Source organism: Malurus melanocephalus, unplaced genomic scaffold (assembly GCF_030028575.1).
Source record: "Malurus melanocephalus ecotype Western Australia unplaced genomic scaffold, MMel_1.1 scaffold_534, whole genome shotgun sequence".
Lineage (NCBI taxonomy): Eukaryota > Metazoa > Chordata > Aves > Passeriformes > Maluridae > Malurus > Malurus melanocephalus.
The window spans coordinates 251047-271004 of record NW_026623766.1 but is presented as its reverse complement, the minus strand read 5'-3'; the positions used below and the strand labels follow the sequence as shown (position 1 = coordinate 271004).

Sequence of the window (19958 nt, the reverse complement as noted above, 5' to 3'; positions counted from 1 at the left end):
ATATGGCCCTCGGATAGCCCAGAACGAGTCTGGTTCAGCGGGCGCTCCTCGCAGCGCTACCCAGGGGCCACACAAGCGGCGGGCGCTGCTTCCCCAGGGCCGGGCGGTAAGGGGCAGGAAAGGGTGTTCCCCACCTCCCCCTAGCCCCCATTCCCGGCCCTAGGGAGGGGCCAGCCCCGGCGGGTGCGCCCTTTCCCCGCCGCCGGCCCCAGGCCGGGAGCAGCACCTGGTCCCACGGCAGCCGGCCTGGGGCCCCTCCGGCGTGTCCCGCTGCCGCCTGGACCGAGCCGAGCCGGGCCGGGCCGGGCCGGGGGCGCCTCCCGCCTCCGCCGCCTTCAGGGGCGCCGCGTCCCGCTGGCGGCGCCTCATGGCGCGATGCAGCTGCAGTAGGAGGGAGAGGAAACCCACCCCCTTCGCCCGCCGGCCGCCTTTGTAACCGCCCGGCCCAGCTCAGCGCGCAGCGGCTCGGGGAGCGCCGGAGCGCGGCGGTGGGACCAGATGGAGCCGGAGGGTAAGGCTGCGCCCCGCGCTCCGGTCGCGATTCCGAGGGAGCCCCGCTCTGGCCCGCCAAGTTCTCGGTGGAGGCTGCGGCGGCCGCGGGGAGCCGGGCCAGGAACGGGGCGGCGCAGGGGTCCCGGCGGGCCGCGGGGTCTCTGCGGCGCAGGCGAGGGTAGACTGGTTCCCGGGCCAGCCCCTCTCCAGGTGTGCCGGTCCCCCCGTCGCCACCTCCCTCCCTCCCTCCCCTCCCCTCCCCTCCCCGCGCTGGCCGGCGGGCGGACGCTGCCCCGCGCGGTCCCTCCGGCTCCGCTGGCGCCAGGGCCCCGCACCGCCCGCGCCCTCCGCGGGGAGCCCGGGGGTCGGGCTGCCTCATCGGGGTGAGGCGGGGGCCCAGCGGAGCGGAGCAGACTGCACAGGCCCGGGGGCACGTTCAACTAACTTACTTTAATTGATTTTTTTCTTTTCGTTCCCTGCCCCCGCGAGCGGCCGGCGCGGTTCTGATGCAGACCCATCGCCAGCGGAGCCGGCCCGCCCTCCGCAGGCCCGACCCGCGGCTGGCTGCGCTCCCCACGGCCCCCCAAGCGCCGGCTGCGAGCTCACCCCGAGCTGCCCCTGCACACACACCCTGGACCCGGCTCCCTGTGCGCCGCACAATGGCCAGGGAATCCATGTTTGAGTAAATGCAGCACTGAGTTGTGTAAATACATTTTTAGCTCTCCTAAAACCACACCAAATCAGTAAGACTGCTATTAACTGTATAGATTAAATTTATTTCCTGCCAATCCATATTTATGCACTTAGGAAATGTTGAGGTATTTTTTCCTCTCTCCTTTTTAAACATCTTTTGGAACTGTTAGTACTCTAAATGTAAACCATTTCCAGTTGCTAACTGGAAATCTCTGAACCATAATGGTCTGTTATATTTAGCTGGCTGTCTCTGTAACACCAGCATTCTCCTGAAAAAAAAGGAAGGGTCTTTAGAAAAGCCCTTATGAGATTCATGTTTGGAAAACTGGAAACATGTATCATAGCTGTTTTTTAAACCTCAATACCTATGTCACATTTTCCATTCCAGATATTAAGAGTGGTTTAACTATGTTAAAGGGTTATACTCTACCTTAGTTCCATTGCAAGCTTTAGGGATTTTTAACACAAAGGAAAATAGCTCTGCAACATAAAAGAATTCTGCAGTGCCTGATACAAAGTGGCACCAAGGAGTGGGAGAGACTACTGGCAATTGTTAATGACCAGAATTGGTTTTGTTGAGAAGTGTGCAGAATGGAAAGGGGTTATATATGGTGACCAATGCATTGATAAAAATATTCTTGCATTCTTTAGAGGAAATTTATTTTTCATAGAAAGCTGTTTTTCACAATGCTAGGAGGATGTTTTAGAGCTCTTACTCCAACTAGCAGCACTGTGTTTGTAATATCCCCTGAAACAGACAAGCTGGGTTGTTTCTGATATAGCTAATTTGTGACTAAGTTCTTTTTATTGTATATGTTCTTATCTAGAGAAAAGCTAGAGAAAAAAATGATAAAAATTAGATTGAGTTTGAAGGAGCTCCTTCTTTTGAAGAAATAAATTCTTATTTTTAAAAAGTGCAAGTTTTCTGCCCTGCCTCTTGGTTAGGTAAAGGCTGGATCAACTCAGGAAAGATTGTGGTGAGTTGAAGAGTTGCTGAAGTTTCCCATTTGCCCTTTATCCATAGATATGCAGGCAATCTGATTTCTGGCTCTTCCTGAACTCCTTGGGTCCAATCTTCAGGATATTAATTTTTATAGGCTGGTCTTCTCACATGGGCTGGAGCCTGCTGAAGTAGCTGAAATGCCTCTGTTAGCAGCCTCCTGCTCTGTTAGTGAAGGAACCGGGGTAATTGCTTGTAGATCTGTGCAATACACAACCCACTATATGTGGGTGTTTGTAATTTTCTAACTGTGGTTGATGCTTTTCAGTAAGCATTATTCCTGTTTTCAGAGTCAGGGCACACAGAGTGTGGTGATCTAAGCGAAGTCTGTAGAGTTTGCTTGCTCTTGTGGCTCTGATCTGATGTGCTCTGCTTGCATAGTCCTGGCTGGAATCATTCTTGAATGGAGCTAGAGTGACTGTTGTCCAGTCTCATTTGGTACAGCTTCTTGCATTTCAATGTATGTCTAAAACTTGCTAAAAAAGAAACCAGCACTTTTCTGTTTCCAGAGGACCTTTGCCTCTTACCGAGTGTGCAGATGTAAGGCATGTCAGGTGTCTTCCACAAAGGCAGGGAAGAAAGGCGGGCTTGATACTTCATTTTCTTTTCTTCAGAAAATCCATTGTGGTGTACTAATGCCACAGAAATACTGACCAGCGCAATTCTTGTGGGTGTACCCTCAACTCTAAACATTGGCTGAGGTGATAATGTAGGAGGAGGTTAGGACTGCAGAGTGTCTCGGGGTGCAAGAGAGAACAGTATATTCAAACCAGTAACTACGGTAGAATCATAGTGGTGATGGTCCTCATGGCTTTTTGTGTGGGATGAGTTCTGCAGTGTGATCCAGAATGAGGAAGACTATCTTAGGTCAGTAGTAGTGGAAGTGGGTTGTTGAAACCTTGGGACACCAGGAGGGACAGACTTTGGAAGTCAGATCCCACGTGATGATTTTTCACTCCTGCATTGTTTGCACTGCAGTGTTTTCAAGGCAGTTTTTGTGGCTGGATTTTCCAATGTATTCCAATTGTTTTATCCTCTAAGCTCCCTAATCAGGTTCAATGTGTTTGGTTTTGAGAAAGCTGGTTTGAGAACAAGACTATGTGAGATGGAGCAATGTGGGGAGTGCTGCCCTCTGAAATATGACCCAAAGTCTATCTGTTTCCCACTGGTTTCCAATGAAAAATGAACAGTTAACTTCTGCAAGAGGTTTTGGGAACAGCTTTGTCTTCCCATGTGTCTGTAAGCTCAAAGAACATTGTTCCTGACTCAAGCTTGTCTGTTCCTGCCAACTAAGCTCAATAATTACAGATGCATGTTTTGTTTTTTTTTTTCCAGATTATCTATACCATTTTTTTTTTTTAGGGATTTTGCTAAGATTATAAGGGATCAATAATGTCGATGCAAATGGTCTTGCTTTGGTCAGTGACTGTGACCCAGTGATCTACATGCAAATTGAAAAGACAGGGAGTGTACAGGCAGCAATGATGTGACTAATGCTTTGACTTCTCTGACTGAGCCCTGGTTTCTACTAAAGTTATGAACTTGTGAAATGCCTTTGACTAAGTTTAATTTTCTTCAAGCAGTTTCATTAAAATTTACATTTCAATTTTTAAATTTAAATTTTTTGTTTACTGAAACTTCAATTTGGAACGAAAATAGGTGACTGGTAAAACCTAAGTATTGAGTATTTCTAGCTCCCTGGATACAGATATTGTGTTAGACTTTGATTATGTAGGTGTTAACTTGGTTGAATGGTGTGAACAGTGGCAGATTAAAAGCAGTAATAACTAACAATTTTTTTCAGCCTTAACGAATTTTAATGTGAAATGTGATGTCTTGCTCAAGAGACTGACTATGACTTGTGATTTTTACATAATGATGAATATTGATACTCTTTTGAAAAAAATGTCTCTTGTTCCAAATTCTCTGAACTAGCTGAAAGTTCTTTTTAAGTGAAAAAAAAAAGAATACAACTTCATATATTTCTCAGATATGGAAACAGAGTATATGAGATAAGTTGAGCTAAGATGTGCTTGAGCATGAATGAAAGAGAGGAGAAAGAAAATAGGAGGGAGTATTGTTGAATTCCTCTCCTTGATGTGACAGCTCTCAAGCCATGTTGCATACCTATCACCAGCTCTCAGGGCTCTCATTTTTTTTGTCCTCTGCCAACCCCTTTGAAGTCCCCACTGAGAACTGAGCCTAGCATCCCTGAGCACAGGATCCCAGACCTCCATGGTGAAAATCCATGTGAAATTGAAAATAGATATCTGCAGCTCAGTGTTGCATTCTCTGGAGCATTTGGGAGGCAGTCAAGTCACAGCACAGAACTCTGGCTGGTTTGGAGGTTATAAGCAGTGAAATTTGAGATGCCTTTGTTGGTAGAACAATAGTGAGGCACCTTGGAAAGTGCTTCTAAGGGTACTATTTTCCCCTCCCTCTACTCTCTGCCCTCCCATTCCCAGCCAGCTCCTAAAAGCAAGGGTTAGAATAACTAGATTCGCATTTTGCACTTTGCAATATTTTAAAATTTTATGGGTCTTTGAGTTTCATTTAATAATTTGTGGCTCTTCATTCTATCTGTCCTGGCTATTGTTAGGAGTACTTGGGGGGGTACTACAATACTGGGTGTTTGTTTTATCTGAGTACCTGGTGAGTGCTGTGCCCGCCTGTGCAGRGATGTGCTGGTGCATGGTGTCCCCTCCTGTGACGTTAATTGGAGTGATAGCCTCATGCTCATCTCCACTGCCTTGGTGGTGTGGCTGGTGCTTTTTCTGGCAATAGTCACCACGTGCTTCTATAAGAAATACCCAGCTCTGCAGTTGTGGCCTGGCTTCTCAAGGTTAACTTGTTGAGTTTAAGTGCCATTATTTAAAGCACATTACCTCCATGGTCCATGACAATTACTGCACAAAATGCTGTTCTCCCTGCCTTTTCTTCTGGTTTTTCGACTTTTGTTGCTATTTTTGTCTTTCTGGGAAATGCAATTGAATTTCAGAGTTTATTGGTATTACCTGATTCCTTATTTTCTGGTTTGCACTGTTCTTGTTATTTCCCAGGGTTAAGACCCTTGTGTGGGACAGAAAGCCAGTGATTTAACTGCTGTGAGAGGGCTAGATTAAGAATTGAGGTGGAAGATTGAGAAGAAGAGCTTGTTTACATGGCCTCAAGTCATCTCATGCAGGACTCTCTGCAGGATCCTTGAGGGGCTCAGCAAAGAGAGTTCATCAACTCTTCATCCATAGTCCCTCCATTAACAGAGGAATGAAATTCCTACCTTGCTACCAAGCTGTTTGATAATCGTTCAGATAAGGGCGCAATGCTTTTGTCCCTTGGTCTTTCCTCTCTCTCTCTTAGTATAGTTAATTTTGTGGTTATGAACTCTAAAAACCAACGACTCTTTCACAGTTAACCGTCAGCATAAAAAAGTTGCAGAAGTGCTAAAATGGGATTCTTCTCCTTTGTTAAGACACTTAGTACTGCCTGAATGATGTGTGTTAGTGGTTGGCATAGTAAATCTGGGTTTACTGTTGCATGGTATCTCCAAGAGGCTGGTCAGAATGACCACTGTGGGTCCTTTGTCTCATGTTGGGCACCAACAGCCTGAGAATGATGTTTAGTGTCTTGAAGAAATAAGTCAAGTGTTACCAACTTTTGTGTCTTAAATGGTGGTGACTTTCTAGAGAGCTCAGACTTACTAAAGGCAAGAATAACCATTTCTATGTTTTTTAATTTTGTAGGCCTCTACAATACGTTTAAATATGTTAGAAGTATTGATACCTATTCAGGAGGCACTCCTGAGGTTGGGTCAGAAGCAGTCATTGAGCAGTGAATAGAATCATGTACAATCAATGGTCTTCAAATCTGTTGTTAGTCACAGGAAACGTAGGTCCTCATGCATTTCAGCATGACCGTGAGCAATTACTTACTGGAATTGCATTTTAAAATCCTGAAGTGTCCTGTTTTGAAACATTGTTCTAGTTCTTAATTTTTTCTTTACTAATCTAATTTGATGCTGCTTCTTAGAAATTCTTTTGTTTAATGAATACTTAAGGAGAGCACATTTTTATGCTGAACTATTGAATGAGTCAATTACACATTGTATTTGCCATTTTTCTCTTCAAGAGTTTTGAATAATCTCTGCTGAAGTATACAGAACCACTGCTTTAAGCGTAGTTACCTTTACAGTTAATTTCTGGTACACTTTGAGCTGGTTTATTAATGTGAATGACTAACACACTAACACAGGGTCCAAAGTTGACACTGGTTAGATCTCAGCCTGTTACTGGAAGCCGAACCTCTGTCCTTGGGATGGAGCATTTGGGTCCATATGCTACTTGCATACACATCTGTACGTGGTATCATGGCAATCTGGATGGAGATTTTTGAAGGATACTAGTCTTGGTATTAAAGAATTTAATTTCTGAAAGTCAAAAAAAGCCAGAAGTCCCAGTATTTTTTGAAAGACAGGGCACCGTCTAAATATCACTTGGATGTCAGAGGTTTCTATATTTTTTCTTTATTTTATACTTCTGAAAAACAGGCAGGTGTCTGACTAAAATGAAGGAATTTAACAGTGGGCTCTAGTTTTCTTAAACTCTTGGCCTCTTTTTATTCTTTCTCTATGGGCTTGCAGGCTCTGAGCAGAAATTCTCTCTTGGTAACATAATCCTGAGCAAATATTTACATTCATGAGATTCTTGCTACTTCAACAATCATTTTGGGCCTTGAGGTTGGAACAGGGTTAAAGTTAATGTACCAAACACTGGGGCAAGGAGTTGTGAAAGGAAGACCAAAGAAGATTCCTAATGTGGTTTTGTCATGCTTGATATGAATCAACTGCTAAGTGTAATTTGGTTGTCCCTTCCAGAATGACATTTACAGATATACTGTGTTTTCTGCCACTGGCCTTATGTGTCTGATGGGAACTTATAATATGAATTTCACCCACAGCTTTAAAATGCTGAATAAAAATGTTTGTGTAAAATCTGAAGGGAATTAAGTAGTAGAAGACTGAGATAGAAAAGAAGGAAAAAGTGACTACAGTGCAAAAAAACCCTGATTGGGCTGTAGAAAAGATTTTGAAGAAAGAGGGTTTTGAAGTCAAAATTAGGAAGTAATCTGAAATTTGTATAAGAGGAAACCTGTACAAAACACACAGAGATTAACCTGTGGATGCTGTGCAAGTAAGAGAGAAGTTCTCCAGGGTAACACCAACAAAGAGCTGAATAAATACAGTAAAGAGAGGACTTATTTCCTCACAGACCAGTAAATGAAAATATCACAAGGTCTCAACTTCCCTGTGAGCTTGTTTTTTTTCTAGTTTTTCTGTTGCAATCCAGCATCATCCCCTGTGCTGGCTGTAGTGTTTCTGGGAAAGACTGGGAATGACAGTACTCAGTTCTTGCACCCTTTGGGGGAGACTCGTTGAGGCTCTCAGTGGTGGATGGAACTTCCTCATGCAAGCCCAACTTGGTCACACCTATGGAGATATGTTGGGAGTCTCAGGGATCTGGAAGTGGTCTAGCCCTTGGTCAACCACTGCAACTTCATGTAACTGCTGGTGAACTGCCAGGAGTGCAGTAGGATGTGCACCTGCATAGGGTGGCTGATCACATAACCCAGTGCAATCTGGACATTGTATTCCCTCTTAAATTTGATGGAGAAAGGGATTGTGCCCCCACAGGTAAAACTGTGCTGTTGGTTGACGTGGTTGTACTGGAGCTGTGGCTGAGCCTATGAAAACTGGCAGTGATTAAGGTCCAGCCTCCATAGTACAGTAGTAGAGTACAGCTGTATCTTGGAACACTTTCGGGTTTGCATTGAAGTAACTTATATGGTTTTTCTATTTAAATTTTTTTCCGAATTTTTCCTTGTTTACTGAATATCTGCAAAGCCCTGGACTGGGGGTAGATGAATTTTGCCTGGAGTTAAATCTCATCCATTCCAATTTCCTGTTGGAGCCAGGTGTTCCACCTCTGTGAATCGCTCTCACGGCTCTCACTGGCTGTGGGAGTCATTCATGCAGAGTGAAGTTTCACATGGAGGAACAAACAATGCTGCCTGCTGAGCTCTCCTGGATCTGTTTTACTAATTGCTATCGAAATTCTTACGGCCTGCTTCTTGGCTGTACAAATGCAGAACCAAATATCAAAGCTGGGGGGAGAAGTCCCACTCCAATTATTGCACAGTTAAGGAATGCATTTCTTAAAAATTATTTCATCTATGCATATACATGCCTTGCTTTGCCATTCTAATTTACTGGTGGAAGTGCGAGTGTTCGGAGCTAGGGGAGAGTAAGATTTCCTCAAAACAGTAAAATAAAAAAAAAGTTTTTAAAAATCCTGTCTTATCCATAGTATGTAGAGTTGTTGGAACTGGGTCTTTGGCTGGAGTTACAGCTTCTTGATCATGATGGCTGTGCAGTCAAAAACGTTGCTTCACTTGGACTGCAACACAGATTCTTTTCTTACTCACTTGAAAGGATAGTCTGGTGTTTTTTTTGGTATTTCCCAGACCATGCAAGTCCTAAAAGCTATTTTAATAACTGCCAATCCTCTTCCTAGGACAAAGAAACTGCTGAAGCAAATTTTGAGGATAGGAGGGCTGCTGTGTTACTTGTCCATTTACTTCGGGGTTCTGGCCACAGACTGAAAAACCTTTGTACCAAATTGTTATGGAAGAGCTGGCAGCAAGAGGTGGTTTTATTATTTCTTTTCTTCCCCCTACACTCAATTGTTTAAAAGTTGGATTGTGTCTTAAAATCAGAGGGTTCATCAACTTACACATGGAAATAGAAATTTTCTTATGGCTGGTGACAGAATTTCTAGTTGTTCAGAAACTCTATATGGAGTAGTGCCACTGTCTTACTTGTATGTTTGAAGTGTTAAAATGTTGTATCATGACAATATAACTGAGGGTGGGTGTTCCACCCCACTCCTCTGTGCAAAGTGTTGCATTTTGGATTTGAACTGATTCATCCAAAGCTGTAAGAAACCTGCAGGTGAGTTGTCTCCAACTGCATAGTCTGCACTGTTTTATTGCTCCCTTTTCTCTACTCCCTCCTTGTTGGATTAGGTTTCACCATGTAGAATGTAGCAGCACCTTGTTGAATGATTTTTGATGACAGCAGAGCCTTTATAGGGTGGTGGTTTACTCTCTTTGATGGAGGGACAGAAACCCAGGAGTCGTAGGTGGTGCCTATTATCTGGGAGAGGCTTGGTGAAATGCTCTTAAAAATATTAAACTTTGAGAGCACAGGTTTTAAGCTTGGCTGTCTGATTCCCCTACATCTGTTTTTGCACCTACATTGCTTGGGTCTCCCAACCACAAGGGGTATTGAATGCTGAGTATATTCCAAATCTGCCAAACCCATTAAATTATCCTGTCTTCTGTTTCCTGATTTATTGCATCAGCTTCATTGCATGAACATCTAATTCCTGTTGAGTCCTGGTCACCTGTTTGTCCCACTCCACAGTGCCTCATATACTACTGATGTGGCTCAGCATCAACATACCACTTTTTTCCCCCATTTCTCACTGTTCTTGGTCTCTTGCCTCTGACATATTCCAGTTCTGTGGAAGCTCCAGGATATTCCTGATGGCATCTTTTCCCAGGATGTTTCTGCTGTGACATCTGCTTGACTGAGTAACAAAAATTAATAAACGCTGAGTTACTGCAGTTTGAGCTGATCGTTGCCTTGATCTTCAAATTCTTCTGGAGACCAGATTGCAAAAATGCACATTTGTGCTTTCAACCCCATGAAACCCACAAACTGTGTTTGTGGAGTTATGGTATCTGTATAATTGTGCTGCTGTTTCCCTGATTTTGCATCTTATTTAACGCCCCCCCCCTCCCCATTTATGTTCCTCTATCTAGTGTTGGAAGAAGCGATCTTACATATTAAATCAGATTCTTGAACATGTAATCTTCTCTAGGTGTAGGTTGAAGACTTCTGGATGTGGTGATATGATAAATAACAAAACCCCTCATCGTTGTCATTCCTTAGAACCATGCATCCCACAGGGAGTCCTTCCGGCACTTACTGAGGAGGCGCTTGGCACTGAAAGCTGATTTGTTATTTCACTATGTAGTGGGGCAAAAAAGATGGGACTTCATCTAATATCCATTTGATTAGTAAATCAGAATACTGATCTACTTTTTGAAATGCATTAAAGATGTTCAGATGACATGTACCTTAGTTTCTAAAAATACAGCAGAATCATAATTTGTGGTAAAGGCCTTGGAATACTTGTTTATGAATTTTTTTTTTTTTCTTTTTAAAAGGTTTTTTTAAGTGGATGCTGGGGATTGCAGTGATGTACCCTTGCTGAGAAGGTTTGTGACAGACCTTCAAATCCAAATCCATCTTTTTCAGTCTGGTGTAGTGATGATGACCATCATTTGTTTCACTAGAAGCAGAGTATGCTTTTCAGCTACTTTGGTGTTAAATGAAATGTTACAGTTTTCCCTCTGATGATTCTGCTGCCAGATTATTATATTGGAGGGAGGTCACACTTCCAGGGATTAACACAGGCTGGAACAAGATAAAGCCTTGTCTGAACAGAGTAGGCAGTGCTTTGCCTGGGTGTTGTTTCTTAGGTGTCTTCTAATGTGAGGGGGTAACCAGTACAGGACTAGAGCTGTATTGCATGAGCAATACAGATTGTATGCCTGGAGATTCCCAGAGAAAGGGAATCTGTTGGAAAAATGCTTATCCAAAAGGGAATCTGAAATGGAAATATGGTGGTGATTATCAAGTTATTGTTGGATTTATACTTAGAATTCTGCTTAAAATTATGCTTCTTAATTGCTTGTATTTTTAGGTGGTATTACAGCTGAATGATAGACTTGTGGAAATGTGTCTATTGAATGAATGTGTAATTAATGTCCAGCATAAAATAAATGTATTTAATAAGATTTTTCTTCATAAGGACCGCATCTATCAAATAGGTTTGTCTTTTCTATGTTAGCAACCCGGTCTAGTGGAAAGGATCCCTGCCCATGGCAAGGGGATTGGAATGTGGTAGTCTCCAACGTCTTTTCCAACCCAAACCATCTGTGATTCTATAATTCCATTAATATGCAGAAACTGGATGTAGATTGTTACACTTCCTTGTTTTGGCTCTGACTTGTAGTGGGTTTGGTTTTCAGTGAAGAAAATGTATTGCTGCCTCTTTAGCTGACTCTTCATATGACTTTGAATTAGCCCACTCTCTGTACCCAGCTGGCCTATTCAAGATGTGGTGCAGAGTCTTCATTTCAACTTGCTAGTATTGATTAAACTGTAGTGTCCAATTTTTTTTCTTATTCCTTTTGAAATATAATACATGCATTTTTAAGAGGTGGTTGTCACAATTGCAGGATTTAAGCTGGTTTGTTTAAAAAAAGAAACCCTACAAAAACTGGAGGTTTGCTCCTTTTCTACATTGTTATTTTTACATTTATTTTATGGCAGTCATGATAAAGGCTGATTTATGCAGGATTTATAGTGTAGCTCAGCTATGGATTTCTATAGTAGCTTACAGATAGCTTAGAAATGTTTGTAGAAGCTAGATAGTGACAGCCTTTGGTTCTGTAGTCTGGTTGAAATATGTAGCATATTCAGTAAAGATATTGACATCTCTGGTCTCTTATTTGGAGTTGACCTAGGTAGGTCAGCATTGCTGCTCTGTCCTCAGTCCCACACATTACACCTATTCTCTGTGTAGTCTGAATACAAGGGCTGAAATTGAATTAAATGCATTTTCAGGTTTTGTTGGTTACTGATTTTAAATGTAATGTTTTTTGGCTTTGTCTTTTTCTTGTAGGTTAGGGATTCTTGTTTTTTTAAACTAATTGCTTTTTGAGAGAAACTAGGAGTATGACTAACCTTCCTTCCAGTCTGTTTTTCAGTGCTGACAATTGCACTCTAAATGTTAGGTCTAAGCTGACAGATCCACACTCCATCAGGTAGACCTGCTTCTGAATACATTGCCAGCACACTAACTTCCAGAAAGTCAATGCAACACCTCCAGTTTCTTGCTTCCCTCAATTTCTGTCATACTGACAATCTAAAGAGAACTATTAGTGTTTATTAGTGTTTAGATTTGATTAGTTTCCTTGTTCTGGTCTCCAAATGAGTGGCACTCTCTAAGCTCTCTTCTGGTACAGCAACTTGCAGTCATCAGTACCTGCCTCTTTGGGAGAGTCCATGTAAACTCAGCTGAGGTCTGCCCAGCATGACTAAGGGTCTTCTGGAAGGGAAAATACCAAAATCTTTGTTACAAGTACTGTTTTGGGGGTGTTTTTGTTGGTTTTTTTGTGGATTTTTTGGGAGGGAGGATGTTGTGGTTGGTTTTGTTTGATTTTTTTGTTTTGGGTGTTTGGGGGGATGGTTTCTGTTGGTTTGGTTATTTTGTTTGTTTTGGTTTCTTTAGGTGTGTTTGGTTTTTAAGAAGACCTTAAGAAATAATATTGTGTGCTATATACATGCTGGAATAGCTTCATTCCAGTGGAGGCAAATAGCAGATCCTTGGAAATATGAGCTCAGCTTTAGTTTGCATTATCTTTTATTGAATCCTTGGATGCATTTTCCACTAGAAAAGGGGCATTATCTTCTGAGTTCAGTAGGCTAACCCCCCATTAACAGTGGGCTTACAGTGTTTTTAAATGTGGGCACACCATAGTTTTATATGAAGTAGCTAGGCTTATTATAAACTGTAGTATGTTTTCTGTTCTTTGTACAGTCATACTTAGTTTCATGGTGTCATGATTTGGGAATGCTACTCTCCAATTTAGTGTTCCTGTCAACACTACCTCCAAAGCATGCTCCACTTGCTCTCTCCCCTGTGGCAGCTGCTTAGGAGAATTGAAGGTATAAAAGATAAAGATGGTGAGTTGAGATAAGATAAATTTACTGGAAACAGCAATCAGGGAAGAAAATTAACAGTAAAGGCAACAATAGTAATACAGAATTAACAGGAAAGAGGCCAACAATTCACATGTGAGTGCTCATTGCCATGAAGGACCCCTGACAATACCTGACCATGCTACGCGGTGCCACCTGGAAGGGACCCCTTCCTCCATCCTGGAAAATGATGTGAAGTGGTATGGAATGACCTTTGGGTTGTGCTGCAAAAATTAACCCCATCCTGGCCAGAACCAGGATACCCGCTTTTTTGGGGGGGATGACACTTCAGAAACAAGCACTGTTACTTGAGTTTGTAGTGCTGAAGTCCGCCTGTAATACTAATCCGACTTGGTACAGCAGAGGAAAAATACCTACCAGTGTCTTGTTAGGAGAAAAAAAATTCTTCTGAGTTCATGCAAGTATATTCCCTTGCAGGTGGATTCAGCTTTATAAGAAAATGGGTATTTATTTTCCCCAGATTTCGGTCCCAAGTATGCTCAGAGATCTGAACCAAATGCAGAGCTCCCTACAAGTCATGTCATGAGTGTTGTCCATATTAAAATGTTGGGTATTTTCCGTAGATTATGTTTAAAAGTGAGTATACAGATTGTAAAGTAACCTTAGTTTAAGATCTGGATTGTTTAGCTGTTAAGGATTGTCTTCAACCTGTCAATATCATTAGGAAAAGCCCCAGGGTATTATAAATAGTTTTTCTATTATCTTTTCCACTCTCTATTGACAGGCTTGATAGGAGTTTGAATGTTTATGTGGCGTGAAAGACTTTGGTCCATAAGAGCAGGAAATGACAGAAAAAAAAAAAGTTTACTGCCTGTTACACCCCTCTGTTCCAATGGGAAAATAAATTAGAAACAAAACTTTATTTTTTCCCCCTTCGTTTTTCTCTTTGTCAGATGGGGATGTATTTGTTACAGTGGAAATTGATTGAAGAATTTATTTCTGGGCTTCACCTTGTGAAGTACATGGGTCTATCTGGAAAGACTAGGTTTCTTTCAATTTGGGAGATTAGGAAAAATTGCAGCAGTCAAAGGTATTCTTGAGGTAAATATAAGATGTTTTGTGGTCAGTGGCTCATGTGGTTACATGAGGGCAGGGGAAAAATGAAGTGCTGAAAAGTGGGGGAATTTGGGTTCTGCCAAAGAAAGGAACTTTGCAGTGGTCTTATTCATTGGGGAATAGTCTAAACGGTTGACTGCAGCAATTCTGGCAGTTCTGCAGGCAGTCACAGTGGTAACAGCGGTTGTCTTGGCATCTTATAACAGCTGACCAAGTCTGAGAGAAGAAAAGCATTTTCTGCATTTCTGCAGCTGTTCACCAAGGCTCTGCTGATGTTGCAGGAAACTCCTGTTTGCTAATATAGTCAGTAATGCTTCCCCTGCCCCCCTCCCCCATTGCAAACTTGAGTTTCTGCTGCACTGGCAGCCAGCAGTCTTGGCACCAACATTAAAGGAAAAACTAGAAACTGTGTTTAAGGAATCTGTAAGATGTATGTCAGGAGAAGATTCCTTTCGCTAGAAGCTGGTGTCATGGTGGAGTTACTGCTTTTTGTATTGAGTTAAGTGGCACTTGATTGACTCCTCAGAAGACCACAGATCTCCTTCACTGGAAAAAGTGGATGTTGTAGAAAACTCAAGATACAGCCCTGCTGAATCTTGTAATTCTCTTTGCTTCTTACCATGCTCCTAAACACAGTCTTTGCAGTCCCTAATGTGACATAGGGACACCACATTGAAGTGGCCTTATTTGGCATTGTGGTAAGATATGCTGGTGCCTTGAGCCATAACCAACTTCATTGTGGCACTGTTGCTGCCCTGCAGTTTGTGGAGGAGGGCTCCTCTTTTTATATATACAGAGTTTGGAGTTTTTTATTCTCTTAGGACTAATAGCAAGACCATATCTTTACCTTAGAGCACCAGGGGTAAATGTATGGTATATTGCAGTATACTGATTTTTTTTTTTTTTTAATAACTGCATTAACCTGTTTAGTTACCTAGAGAATTTTTAGATATCATCCAAAACAACTGAGCATGGAAAAAGGAGGTTACTGATAGGTAAGGTTCTGCTCTAGTGTTCTAGCTTTCTCTGCAGTTAGGCAGACCATATTTTGCACTTGGTTGCTTGGTGATTTCTAATTAGGACAATCAGAATCTTGTCCTGTTTCGAGTGCTGACTTACACTGTATAATTGGAACAACTGAACTTTTAGATGTTAGTATACACTGACACTTTTATCTGACTGAATCAGCTACCTCTGAATTGAGCTTTGAGGTAATGCCTTTTGGTCTTTGTCAGCTCAGTTGGACCTCTGACCACAACTAAGACAAAAAGAGGATTGGCTTTGTTTCCTCTGATCACCTGAAGCTTTTTGCCTCTTCCATACTTCATCTTGGTCAGTTGAGGACTGTATTTGGAATCTGTAAAAAAGAGGATTAGCTGTTTGAGCTTTCTGGAAAACCCTGTTGGACTTGGTTCAGCTTTAAGGCTGCTGAAAAGCTTGGGCTGGATCTAGGCTAGTGTGTTACCAGCAAGATAGCTCTTTGCATAAAGAGCTGGTGATGTTTTGGATAACATTTAAGGTTTCAACTTGACTCAGAGTGCATAGACACACGGTCTCCCTTGCAGCCAGAGGGATCCACTCTCTATCTGTAACATCAGCATCTATTATGGCAACTGTGATTTGGGATGCAGAGATTAGCAGTCTCTTACAAACCTTTTATTCAGTTGATGCTGCCTATTAAAAATTTCTGCTGAGAAGTCTGCTCTCACCTTCTCCCGGATACACTGGACTTTGTGGTTGCCTTCTCTTTTGTGTCCGGCTTAGGGGAAGACTTGGCTTGTTAGGGAAGAGCATAAACAATTATTGGAGTATTTCTGTTTCTGAGTGGGAAATTTTTGTTTCTGTTTCAGGAGTGGGAAGCAGTTGTAGTTGACATTGTTCTGCTTAGGATTAATATTTAGTGGAAAATTTTGTTTAGGTAAAATGTTTACTTAGAGGTTAAAAATATCAAAGAAAGGAAAAAAAATATTTTATTTGCTATGCCTACATCAGTAATTACTGCAGCCTATAGAATTGGATCTATGGTAGAAAGGTGGTGCTGAGGACCACCATTTACCCTGGATGTGAATCTGAAGGGCTTTTACATTAGGTCAGCTCATTGTAGGCCCTGCAAGACCACACGCTTGTCAACTGCTGTTGTGTGCTTGATGCACTCACTGAATGCCTATTCTAAATTTCCTCTTAAGAGGTCATATGCTCCTAGACTGTGCTGAGCTACCAACCAAAACACAGTAGCATGAAGGGAGTTGGGAGATAGCTTCAAGGGAACTCTCTAGTGATGGTGACATATCCCTTGTCAGCCCCTGGAAAACCTGCACAGTGGTATTTGACAGCCGGCATGGTAGGGGCTGTGCCTCAAAGCTCAAACTGAGCCTTGGCCACTCTTCTCTTTGTTTCCACACAGGAAAGAAGTGTCAAGAGAGCAGATTAATTCTATGTCTGTGAGGTGTACTTTGCTCATCAAATTGACTTTGGATAATGATGAAGTTGATGGAGTCTGATTTCACAACAGAGAGCAACCCAGTCTAATGCATAACTCAGCCACTAGACCCAGCCACTGTGACCACCTGCACAGGCTGAGAGTACCATCCTACTTGGCCCTCAAGCACAACTGGGGGGCACTCCTCTGAAAGCAGCTCTGATGGAGCAGGGGTCTGCATTACCTTTTCTGGCTCTGGTGGATGCTTCCTGCCTGAGGAGCTGTCGAAGGAAGGTGATGCAGTGTGTACTCTAGCCTGTAGGTAGCACCTGGATCTGGGACAGGTGTGGGCAGCAGAGCTGCCTGCAATGGGTGTGTCCAGGTAAAGGACCACCTGAAGCAGGTGGCTGAGATGCAGGAGGCTCTGAGAAGGCTGTGTAACACCTGGGAGGCTGAGAAGGAGTTTGACAGCTGGTTCCAAGTGCAGTCTGCAGTGGACGTGTCGTTTGCAGCCAAACAGCCCAAAGCTTCCCCAAACACAGAACAGAGAAGGACAGTAAGGCAAAAGGATGGCAGCTTGCAACAGCAAAGACCTGCAGGAGGAAGAGCTTTTCCCTGGAGCCTGAAGGGCCCCTTCAGATCCACTTCACTTCTCTAAAGACTGGAGAGGAAAGAGTCATAACAGAGAGGAAGATATTGGAGCTAAGTGAGGCAGAGTGGTAGGTGAACCTCTTCAGACAGGTATAGTGACACCCATATGCCAACCTGACACACTCTCTAGAAAGGTATACTGTGTACTGGGGGCGTGGGCTATTGGGTATGTCACAGAGAGACAACCAAGCTTCACCCAGTCCACTGCTGGTGTTTCACATGGGCACCAGTGATACATCCAGGAGCACTCTGAGGAATATCAAGGATTACAGAGCCCTTGGAGCAGTAGTAAGGGACTCCAAAACATAGCTAGGTTCATCATTCCTGCCAGTTAAAGGGTAGGGATTTGAAAGAACCATTTGAATCTGGTTATTCAACAAATGGTTTTGGGACTGGTGCCCTTTCTGCCAGGGGTTCAGCTACTTAGACTATGGGACTTGCACTGGAAGCCTAGTCTGCTGCGGGCTGATGGAATCCAGCTATCAGGGAAAGGGAAGAAAAAGAGTATCTTTGCTCATAGTCTTGCCAAGCTGGTGAAGAAGGCTTTCAACTAAAGTAGGAGAACCTCAATCCATCCCATTCCTTCTGGTTTGATGGCAATAACAGCAAGAGATGCCCAGAGCTTGGAGAGGGATCACAGGTCAGCAGGAGAGCACTTGAAGGACACTGCAAAGGAATTCCAGCCACGCCAGCCAGTGCCCTGGCTTCATTGGGGCCCAGCTTAAACTCCTCTATGCACATGAATGCAGCATGGGAAATATACAATAACAGTTAAAAGTGTGCAGTCCTATGATCGTACTAGCTAGGGCTGGAGCCAGGCTAAGAGAGCGGGTCTGTTCAACCTGGAGAAGGCTCTTGGGAGACATTGGAGCTCCTACTATTACCTAAAGAGTCTCTAAAAGTTTTGGAGAAGGACTTTGGACAAGGGCCTGGAGTGCCAGGACAAGGGAGAATGGCTTCCCACTGCCAGAGGGCAGGGTTAGATTGGATTTTAGGAAGAAATTTTTGGCTGCGCAAGTGGTGAGGCCCTGACATAGGTTGCCCAGAGAAGCCAGGGCTGCCTCATACTTGGAAGTGTCCAAGGTCAGGTTGGATGAGCCTTGGAGCAGCCTGGGCTGGTGTTGAAATGAGACAATCTTTAAAATCCCATTGAGCCCTGTCTTGTGTTGATTTTTTTGGTGCCAGTTTTGTTCTGTATTCCTTTTCCATTGGCATATACACCCCAAAAAAAATGTTGTATCTTTAAATGTAACCCGGAAGAAGGAGCAGGAGCTGCTGGGAAGGCAGAGTGGACAGTTTAACAGCCAGTGCTGCCACGTGATCCGGGGCTGCTCGAGCTCAGCTCTTGCTCTCTCTCTCTCTGCTTTCTCGCCGTGGGAGTCTCTCGCTTGCTGCGTGGAGCAGAGTTATAGTGTCGCAGTTTCTGCTAGCTCAGTTTGTTGGCTTCGGCAGCTTTTCCTCGGACATCCCCTCTACGTCTCCTGCTGCTCCTGGGGCGGTCCCGCCGAGGGAGGGGCCGCACGGTTCTATCTCGTCCGGGATTCCGGGGCGGACAGGGCTGGCAGCGGAGGCACGCCGAGCTCTCTGATTCATCCACTGGGAAGCGGGGACTGTGGTACGGTTCTTTTCTTTCGGTTGTTTTTTTTTTGCTACTGTTACGAGAACCGCCACGTGGGTTTTCCTTTTGTTTCTTTTTTCCCGGGGGCGGAGTCGCTGCCTTGCCGCGTGGCGAGTTTTTTTTCGTTTGAATACCTGACGGTTACTTTTTATCTGTATCCTTGTTATCTAACAGTTACTCTTTATCTGTGTCCTGTGGGCACTGTGTTTTTGTTAATAAAACTACCTTTTTTCTCTTCACCTTTTTTGCCCAGCATCTATTTCTTGTTGGTGGGGAAAAAATTATCAAATTTATTTTCATTTCAGAGGAAATGTTTCCCTGTAACGTTTTTTTCTCTGAAWACATTGTCTCAAAACAGAGATAAATTCTTGGCGCCCAACGTGCGGCTTGAGAAAGTGAAGAGAAAATTGTAATAAGTGTATTTTGGTTTTAAATGCTTGGAATTGTTTTACCGTTAGAAGTCACCATGCTCCTTGAAGTAATTTTGTCATTTTGGTCTCTAGGTCTATTTGCCTATCCATATGTAGGGACAGTTTTGTCCCTTGCATGGAAGTTTTATAGATCAGGGATACGAATTCGTGTTGCTATATTTATAGGTGTGATAGTGATGATTTATAAAAGTTTAAGAGAGGTACTGGGAGCTTTTGAAAATTGGTATGCTATATTATTTCTCCATCCTAGTCTGGGTAACCTGTTTTCACCTTTTGAGGATGTTCAGTTTCCCCTCAACGTTAAAGATGCTACTTTCCTGATGTTCCATCTGGTAGGAATGCTCTATACGGTCTGCAGCATGTCTAGAATGAGAGCGGAGTTTTCCAGAGGGGCTACCCAGACACCTTCCCCAGGTGTGCAAAAGTCTGAGTGGTGTGGGATATGGGAAAATATAGGCCAAATACTGAAGAAATTCTCTGAACCAATAGCTTTTAACTTCCCGCCTGAAAAAGTTCAGAACCCAGCTGAAGTGGGGAAATACCTGAAAGAGAAATGCAATGAGAACTGTAAGGAAAAGAAGCTCATTGCAATATGCTGGGTCCTGGCTAATGTTTATCGCACACTGCTCAATGCTGTAGGGCAGGAGACAGAGCCAGAGGGACCAAAGGACAAGTCAGCAGACACCCCA

The 19958-nt window shown here is 43.3% G+C and overlaps 1 protein-coding gene across 1 annotated transcript in view; it reads left to right on the top strand.

Annotated features, from left to right (window-relative positions):
* The first annotated feature begins 181 nt into the window (after window positions 1–181).
* The window catches only part of FGD3 (FYVE, RhoGEF and PH domain containing 3), a 124046-nt gene continuing 104269 nt past the window's right edge, over window positions 182–19958 (top strand). The window contains exon 1 of the mRNA XM_057381857.1: window positions 182–511. Coding sequence (XP_057237840.1) covers window positions 499–511 — 13 coding nt within the window. The 5' untranslated portion in view covers window positions 182–498. The remainder of the gene's footprint in view (window positions 512–19958) is intronic.